We start from the raw sequence: 9,847 nt of genomic DNA, 5'->3' as shown, positions 1-9,847 counted from the left end.
CCAGTGGGATCATGAAGTAAGGTAAAACACCACAAAATGGGGCCAAACTGGTTGAAATGGTGGCATGATAAAAATGGTTGTAATGATGTCATTTCAACCTGTTTTGACCGCTGGGACAGGACAAGACTGATACACAGTCTCCGTAGCCCCAAAGAACCATAGCACCATAGCACCATAGCACCATAGCCCCAAAGCACCATAGCTCACCCCCCAAGCTGATACATGGCACCCTAATCCAGTTTGCAGGAGAGGAGGACAGAGAGAACCCATCACCATGACAGTGGCATCCCTCCCCAGGTTGCCATTGAAGTCCATGTCTGTACATCACCACAGCAAGTAAATAAATAACAAGCCAAGTAAATAGACAGATACACAAATACTGTGAGTAAATAAATAAATAAAGTCGCCCTCCTGCCTGTCAAAGTGTTGTCAAGAAAATACAGCAACCCCAGAAATATCCTCTGCCTTTACCAGGTGTGAAGTGAGTGATTCTGCCCAGCCTAAATCCCCTGCAAGTTGGTGTAATGTATCTCCTGAAAAATGATTCTTGTGCTCCTCTAAATCCTACAGTAGAGAAAAAAATGCTGTTTAAGTATGCAAGGCGAAACCTTTGAAGCATCATCCACATTTTTATCAGTTAATATTTAAAGCGGAGATATTCTTTTTTGAAGCCAGAAGCATGGTGGCCTGGTGGCATGGCGGGCTGGGGRAAATAAAGAGTGTTTGGTTGGTCATTATAGACAGATATCTTCTCTATCCATCACACCCACATGCAAATCTATTGGAAAAACATCTGCTTGATCATTTGTATTCAAAGGCCTCAGTCCTCCATAATAGATATCAGCGTGTCAGACGATAAATACAGCAAACCATTTTCAAGGCCGGCCCCTAGGGAATGATAATCATCATCTTGTATTTTATAGCTCACTTTCATTCCAGCATCTCCATCTACCATATTTCCCTTTCCATCAACCACCCGCTATACATATTATACATCATATTAGACAATATGTTCCATTTATATTCAACCACACATCTTTTCAGGGCCAGCTTGTCTCTAAACGGATTTGAACAGCATCTGTCCAGCTGTTTTGTTATAAGATCACAACAGCTGAACATGGCTGGTTTAATAACATAGTAGCTTTAAAAAAAATGACAATGAGTTATGAATGGACATAAAGAGCAGAAGGGACCTTACACTTTAAACCTACATTCATCTTTAGAAAGGCAGGCAAAGCCTCTGGTGTGAAACGGATGCATTATTTCCCCTTCACACAGTGCTTACAACATACAMATTACACACAGTAGGACCCAATGATCCCCACATTATCCTTCACTTACAGTATTGATTAGCAGTTTACACATTAGTCATACAGGACAGTAGGCTATACGGTGCTTCCTGGTAAAGGAAAATAATAACCCCCAGGATGCCTGGCCCTGGTAGAAACAACATTGCAGCAGCTCTATCCCTGGAAACATCGATAACTCTTAGACATGTATGTGATATTTTACAAAGGAGGCTGATGGAATCATGGACCTTGAGGCCCCTGTCGTGCTTTATAGCATGTTCTAACAGGTCAGTAATGGAGTGGTCTAGCTCCCTATTGCTTTGGATGGCCTGTGTGATGCATTGGGGGGGTACAGTAACACACAAAGGCCACAAAGAACAACACAATGGCACCTCTAGCTTCTAGCAGAGTCACACACGGCTTTGTGTGTGATGTGTGGATTCATGAAGAGCAAAGGAGTATCCTCCCTTCACTTTCCTGCGCCGAGTAGCTTGTCTTGTCAAGGGATGAGTCGTCCACTCCATTTCTGGGCATTTTTCCTTTTCCRAGCGGTTGTTGGTAAAGACCCTTTAACCAAGCTTTAATTAAGAGCTGGCTTGCATTATWAAAAAATAAACAACTCTCCGGTGTGCAAAAAGGCCTCAGATGAATTATTCCACATCAAAAAATGTGTCAGAGTCAACAGATGGTATTTATTCTGCAGCAGTAAGATGATCAACTGAGGGTCTGGGTGAGACTACGTTTTCACATCCATTGGCAGTCCATGGAAATGGTACTTAATACCACTGAGATATACAAAGGATGTCATTCTTCGTTAGAAGATCACTGTCGTTTAAGGGTAGCCCAAGAGAAGTTCTCAGATCGGAGATAAATTCATTTCCACCATCAATAAAATAAAAATAAAGGGAAAATGCTTTCTAAAGTAACATTCAATATAAAAACGTTGTTGGCAGGGCATAGAAAATATCAATTCACAGTGATACATGGATAAAAGAAAGCTTTGATTGTATTATGTTATACTGGAGGTAAATACCTGGGCCAAAGTATTCTTTGTATTCTGTGCAACACAGTTTCTTGTGAAACCACCAACATTTTGTAGATGTTTAGTAAATGACAATGAATGTCCTTTTACAGATAAGAGAAAACCGATGCAAGGAGACCAAATGACAATGTGATGAAATAATCCCATTGGTTTCATGATCACATATGGACATACTACATGAACATCACATGATAGGTGATAACCACAGCAGCCATCCCTGGCCCATAGCTAAATGCATGCAAAATGTCCCAGTTCAAATCCCACAGCCACAGAGCGACCACTTCAATCCTARCTCCATGCAAGACAAGGTTGTGTTTGCCTCATTTTAGCCCTCCTCTCWGCCCTGTCAGAATCTCATAACATTTCATTAAACACTAAACAAATCAAGACTGCTGTTACTGAAGGCAAACAAACACAGTGTTAGATACAAACTAGGGCCGATGTCATTTCTGGCCAGGATCTATTCCTGACAACCTCCCATTATCAACATAAAATGGTCTGTAATGATTTGCATCCAGAGAGAACTGACAAATGCAAATAGATTGCAAGACCCATATAGTAACTGACAGAGACCTTTTGGGGTGTACTGATGACATCTCCGACAGAATTAGTTGCTTACCTTGCTATGCAAAAAGGCCATTAAAAGGTTTTCAGGTCAACTGCACCTTCGCAATTTGTCTGTCTTGTTTACAAGCAAGCTTTCCATGATTTCAGCATCATATTTTGTGTTTGCAATCAACTGGGCTAAGGTAATTCAATTATTTTTTGAGACTGGCATAGAAATGAAGATGCTTAAATACATGTTCCACAAAGGCAGAAGATAAAACAGTGAATGAATGGGAAGCCTTCAACACAAATACAGCATAAAACTCAATTYACTATGAATACATCTAGACACAAGAGAAGCAGACTGGCAATGGCTTCTTGTCGTGCACCTTGATCAACCTATCAACATTGATGCCATCCCYGTTTTCACAAGGTACAGTGGGTATCATAAGTATTCACCCGCCTTGGATTTCTTCACATTTTGTTGCGTTACAAAGTGGGATTGAAATGGATTTAATTGTGATCATTTTGTCATTGATCTACACAAAATACTTGATAATGTCAAATTGAAAAGAAAATTTGACAAATCTTTAGAAATGTATTAAAATTGTTTAACTAAAATATAGTTGTTGCGTAAGTATTCACCCCCTTTGTTCAGGCAAGCCTAGATTAGTTCAGGAGTACATTTTGACATAACAAATCACATAATACATTTGACGGACTCATTCTGTGTGAAATAATAGGGATTGACATAATTTTTTCATGATTACCCCTTCTTCTGTCCCCCATACATACAACATACAGTATGGTAAGGTCCCTCTGTAATGGGTGCGTRCTGGTGGCAGGGAAGTCAGGCGCAGGAGAGTGAACTTGGTTCTGGGTACAAAACCCGTCGCACCCAGAACATGACTTGCACAAAACATACAACAAACAATCACCGACAAAGACATAAGGGTAAACAGAGGATTAAATACACAACATGTAATTGATGGGATTGAAACCAGGTGTGATGGAAGACAAGACAAAACCAATGGAAAATGAAAAATGGATCAGGATGGCTAGAAGGTCGGTGACGTCGACCGCCGAACACCGCCCGAACAAGGAGAGGGACCAACTTCGGCGGAAGTCGTGACACCCTCGGACATTGGATATCTCTTTAAGCATGGTCAAATTAATAATTATGCTGTGGATGATGTATTAAACCACTCAGATACAAAAATATACAGTCTTCCTTCTGAACTGAGCTGCAGGACAGGAAGGAAACTGCTAAGGAATGTCACCATGAGGCCATTGGTGACCGGGGCAGACTGGTCACCAAGCCCATCTGGTATTTTGGGCAAATGCCAGATGGGCCTGTCCCTTGTTAGCCCAGTGGACCTGTCTAACTTGGGGTTTTTGTACAAAATAAGTATTATCTGGCTAATAATGGGGGCCTGAAGGAAAAAAAATATCCGGTGTGTTAGATATGTCAGGGCYGATTTCTGATACCAGTCCGCCCCTGATTGGTGATTTTAAAACAGCTACAGYRTYCAATGGCAACATTGTAGTTATTTCACAATACACTAGAGTTGCTTACCAAGAAGACAGTGAATGTTCCTGAGTGGCCAAATTACAGTTTTGACTTAAACCTGCTTGAAAATCTATGGCAAGACTTGAAAATTGCTGTCTAGCCATGTCCCCMAAAACCTATAAGAGCTTGAAGCATTTTGAAAAGAATAATKGGAAAATATTGCACAATCCAGGTGTGCAATGCTCTTGGAGACTAACCCAAGAAGCCTCACAGCTGTAATCACTGGTAAAGGTGGGGGGTGAATACTTATTTAATTAAGGTATATTAATTTATTTATTTTTTAATTCMTTTTGACATTAAACAGTAGATCATTTACAAAAAATATATAATTAAAACTATTTTAATCCCACTTTGTGACAATAAAATGCGAAGAAATTAAAGGGGGTGAATACTTATGATACGCACTGTATTGGGGAAGTACTATGAAACTGTAACTAGGGAAGAGGATTTATAGTTTCTTTCTTTTGATACAACATAGATTATCGGATGGAATCAAGAAAATCTGAACAAGAGTGTTATAAAACATCAGATTAGTTTGGGATTTCTGAACAGTGATCAAATCTCTTGACTTGGTCAAACATGAAGGCCGGATTGAACATGAAATCTCTGTCAGTGAAAGGCAAAAAACAAGKTTGCAAAATGTAAAATTTTATTTTCAACAGATTACACAGTTAACTTTCAGCGAATGCAATCCTAATTTAAACTGTACTCACATTCGGGACTTCAAAATGAAAGACTCACATACTTACACACAATCTATCGATAATATACAAAAAAGAATACAGAATAAATATTAAAATGGCCACAAGAGAAAAAGTAAGTTATTGAAAACAATCAGTAGAGAGCAAATGTAGGGAAAGTATAAATAAACAAGACGGTGTGCCTTAAATGTTTTTATCCTTCAACACTTTTTACAAATTGTGCAAGATTTCAWARTAAGGCTCTGGTCTTGAAGTGACAGCTGTCTGAAGATTCCCACACAAACACACATGTGCCCACGCACACACACACACACTCCCTGTGCTCTGAGCACTCTGTGGGGTGTACATAGCAAACCTTTGCAGAATAAAAAATTGGCTGCTCTGCTGAGTGTATGACCCGTGATGCTTACGAGAGTGGACCAGCTTTTTAAAATGAACATGCACTTGACATTGATGTGAAAAGAGTCAAGGACTTTTCAGSAGTGGATGAGAAAACCCAACAACTGAAAAACAGAACAATATCAGAACCATTAAGGCAAGAACACCTGGAGTGGCTTCAGCAATACTGTAACAATATTTCAGTGTTTAGGTAACATGGATGTGACACATTTAAGTATTTCTTCACTGTCTTTCTTAAGGTTTGTTTGTTCTCAAAAAACTATGTTTTTATCCAAACATCGTTTAATATGTTKTKKTTTTTTTGTCAAATGTGAGCAGATTCAGAAAAATAAMTTTTCCAGACAATAGGGACACATGGATCGTAAAACTACAAGAAATAATTTCTAGATTTAAGTTGCAACTTCAAAACCACACTTCATTATTCCCTTCATTAAGCCCCCCACCCCTGCCGCCCTCACCCCCCAAAATGAAAAAGATATCACTTACATTAAAACCAATTTAATCCTCTTGTGAAGGTGTAGTCCAACAGTTAGTCACCAGAACATTGTTTTGCTTTACATACAGCGAATGGGATGTCTGTTGCAAATTAAAGCATTCATTGTTTAGTTAGAGGGGAAAACAAGTTGTCCTTGCACCTTGCAATGCAACCGTTGATCAAAAAAAGCATCTTTACATCTTCTTTTTAGTGCAACTTTTAAATGTAAAACAATTCCAGTGACTCTTTAGAGGAAATCGTTTCTTTGTTTTCTGTGTTTTTTTTCACCAAAATCTTTTACCTCAAAGAATTATCGTCAAAATATCCAAAGCAAGGGGTCAGTCCTTTGTTTTTGTAGTTTCACCAATGACAATTTTTTCTTCATCTTCTCTGCTTCTAAATAACCTTCCACAGCAGTTGTTTACTAGAACATAAACATAGGAGGGGTTCTCAGCTACCTGCTTATTTCATTTCCTTCAACCTCCATGTTTGATGTTCAATCACAGAACCAAGGGAGTGATTGAYAGTCCAACTTCTGCCTCAGAAGAGAGGGAAGGAGGAGGAGGAGAAACTGGAGGATGAAGAGAAAGAGAGCTGTACAATGGGACCAAACCCAAATTGAGATCAATCAGTGGAGGAGTGGAAGGAAAAAAACAACCCAAGCCTTCATATAACGCAGTAGGGTTCCCTAGGTAACCTGGACTTTCTGCAGTAAAGGAGAGTGGTGCTGAAGCAGCGCCGGAGCTCCCTGTTGGAGAAGATGCAGATAAAGGGATTGACTCCCGCCTGGGCGAAGCTCATCCACACCGCCGCGGTCAGGTACCCCCCTGGGACCGCGGGGCCCCTGGCAAACACCCTCCAATAGCAGGCCACTAGGTATGGGCCCCACAGTGTGAGGAAGAAGAAGGTCATGATGTAGAACATCCTACTTATCCTCTTTTCAGTCTTAAACTCGTCCAGCACCAGCAGGCGTCGCCGGCCGGCTGCATTGCTGTTCTGCCTGATGCCCAGCAGGGTGGGCGGGGTGGGGCCCCTGCCGAACCCCGCCAGCCAGTTAGCCGCTGCCTGGCCGCTGGCCCCGGGACCATGGAAGGTCCAGTTCTGGCTGACAGCAGGCACGAACTGGACTGGTTTCATCTTCCGGCGGTCGTGGACGAAGAAGATTAGCTTGAGGTAGACAAGCTGGGTGGCCAGGAGGATCAGGGCGAGGAGCAGCATGAAGCCCAGGGAGTCGTTGGCTCTGAACGAGCGGTGCTGGAACGTACACTGGTCCTCCTCCCTGATGAAGGAGTACGTCCCTACGTCCAGCACCGGGGGAAAGGCCATGGCCACCGACAACGTCCACACCATGCAGATGACTGCCAAACACGTCCAGAAGGTGAGCCTCTTGGTGTAGAAGCGGTGGTGGGCTATGGCCAGGTAGCGTGTCACACTCACACAGAAGAGCATGAACGCTGTGTGAAAGCAGGACAGCACCCCCAGGAAGGCTATCACTTTGCAGGTAAGSGTGCCGTACGTCCAGGTGGAACCATTCTTGACRGAGGTGAARACRAAGGGGAAGCAGATGGCRGAGCGCAGRATGTCCGAGGCGCACAGGTCCAGCAGGAAGTAGTACGGTGCGCGGTGCAGGCTCTTGTCTTTGACCAGTAGGATGGAGATCAGGAGGTTGCCAACGACRCCGACTCCAATGATAAAACCCAGGGACGTCAGTTTRAGAAACGTGGCGAGAGGAGAGACATTCTGCAAGATGTTGTGGTCCCCTGCATGGCTATAGTTCGCCATAGATGGAGGAGGGATCATAAAGATGTAGTAGCTTCAGCCAAGTATCATTATCTAGAGGCGGCAGGGGGAGGTGATAGATCCATTTGTTGTGCTTTGAAGCAGATTCCCGGCTTGTAAGCAGCCTCTCTTCTACGGCATCTTTTGTTCTTTTGTCTCATCACACCTAAAAATACCTGAAAAATACCAGCCACCGATCAGGATTCACTCATACTGTTTTTACATTGCATTGCACCCTTGAGCTTGTATCTGGGTGTATGATAAACTACCATTTCCCCTTTGTAATTTATTTTCCATTTTCAGTTGAATTGCTCATTGCATTTATAATGGTATGCAATCAGTGCAGAGCAGTGTCCTAGCTAGAATACTTAGTCTACAGATTAGCTTAATAAGACACAATCATTAATCCTGGTTACAATAATAGACTTTCTTTTATGGGCMGCCCTTTTAGAAATGACAGAACATTAGAGAAAATACAAGTAATGTTATGCTAAGACAACGTTTTAAGTCACTATTAAAGGGGAATGCATATCTATCTTATGTCTGGTAGGAAAGGGGGTAAACMAAAGGGTTTCATTCGATGTTTGGTAATTTTATTATGTCGTAAAACGTGTTTAACATTATGCAGCAAGAAAGCTGTTGATCACACCCAAAGACCCTGCAGAATTGATCTGACCAGGGGATGCTTACAATAAACTCAGCATGTGCCTTCATGCTTTGTTGAAAATGAACGGATGGTGCATACAGAATTAAAAGCATCCATGTTTTTGTCTGATTAACGGTTGACTGGAATTACATGGTAGACGTTATAATAAGCTATTCACCTGATTAAGGCGGTTTATTGACTTGGGCTTTTATCTATTTCCCAGCTCAGCTTTGATTTWAGGCGATAGACTATCGAATCTCACAACCATGTTAACAAAGAACACCGTCTAGTCAAAATTATATTTGGTACCCTATGAATTGTTTATTGATGTTTATAACAATGAGATGACAAATCCAATTCTGCACTTCGAAGCAAATAAATCACGAATGAAATAAACAATTCAATACTAGATAGCTATGCAAAAACATGGCATATTCATTTAAAAAAAAAATTAAGATCATATCAAACAAAGGCTATTCGTGACGGACTGTATTTCCYGAATTCTGTCATTATAGCGGAGATGCGCTTTTAAGCATTATCTATCCTTCGGATGAGCGTTATGCGAGCGTTTCCCATGCATTTGGGTTGGAATTCATTCGATTACAATGTATATTTCTCACCGTTCACTGTTGGATTGAACATTACAGTGTAGCGAATCCGCACGTCCATTAGGCAGAAGAATTTCCAAGTACCCGCTATGAATTGACTGGAATCCAAAGCCACAGTAAATAGGCCAATAAAAATCGAAAGGACTGCTAAGATATAAATTAAAAGCATACCTGTTGATATTCCTTTTGGTTTCCTTGGAGGTTATTTACATTGTCGAAGCCACTTTKCTGTAAAAAGCTTGGTTTGTTGCCTGCCTGCTCTTTTACCACAGTGAATATACAGTAAACGGAACGGACGGAGCATGCGCACTTATCCGATKTGTGATCCAAGACGCKTCTTGTCTCTTGTTGCAGCACTATAGTCTCTCACGGCAACATCTGCTCAATGGTTGCAGTATCACAAGTCCCTCGTTGCCTTCATCAGTCATTATAGCGTACAGTGGGAGAGAGTGCGACCGGATCACTCATTCTGAGATCCAGTGCATTAGATTCCCATTTCTGCATAATRTGCGTTTAGCTTATAGCCTACCTATATAGACTATCAATTCTACTAAGCCTATAGGCGCCTCCCACGTCCCTATGCACTAGACCTACACCCAACACTAATTCAGAAGCAAAGTTGAACAACAATCAAATGCAGTAATGTAAAATGTGATTTTTAAATAATGCAATATTACATTGCTACATGTATCATGTCATAAATTCATATGTAACGGTAACTAAGGGGTTTTAAACTAGGTGATGGTTCACCTCAGGCTAGACTGACTTCTCATATGTATAATTTTAAGCACT

The 9,847-nt window shown here is 41.3% G+C and overlaps 1 protein-coding gene across 2 annotated transcripts; it reads right to left on the bottom strand.

Annotated features, from left to right (window-relative positions):
• Nucleotides 1–5,074: 5,074 nt before the first annotated feature.
• On the bottom strand, nt 5,075–9,561 carry LOC111950738 (probable G protein-coupled receptor 85). Of its 2 annotated transcripts, none has more exons than XM_023968604.3 (2): nt 9,068–9,561; nt 5,075–7,977 (listed from the first exon to the last, which is right to left on the bottom strand). In XM_023968604.3, exon 2 carries the CDS (start codon nt 7,820–7,822, stop codon nt 6,689–6,691), a length of 1,134 nt encoding a protein of 377 aa, XP_023824372.2. In that variant the 5' UTR covers nt 7,823–7,977; nt 9,068–9,561; the 3' UTR covers nt 5,075–6,688. The 2 variants fall into 2 exon arrangements, with proteins under 2 accessions (XP_023824372.2, XP_023824364.2); XM_023968596.3 differs by having other exon boundaries at nt 9,227–9,561.
• Nucleotides 9,562–9,847: the final 286 nt, after the last annotated feature.

This window comes from Salvelinus sp. IW2-2015, unplaced genomic scaffold, assembly GCF_002910315.2.
Source record: "Salvelinus sp. IW2-2015 unplaced genomic scaffold, ASM291031v2 Un_scaffold803, whole genome shotgun sequence".
Taxonomy (NCBI): domain Eukaryota; kingdom Metazoa; phylum Chordata; class Actinopteri; order Salmoniformes; family Salmonidae; genus Salvelinus; species Salvelinus sp. IW2-2015.
Note: the sequence above shows the minus strand (reverse complement) of the source record. Positions and strands in the feature narration are given on the sequence as shown.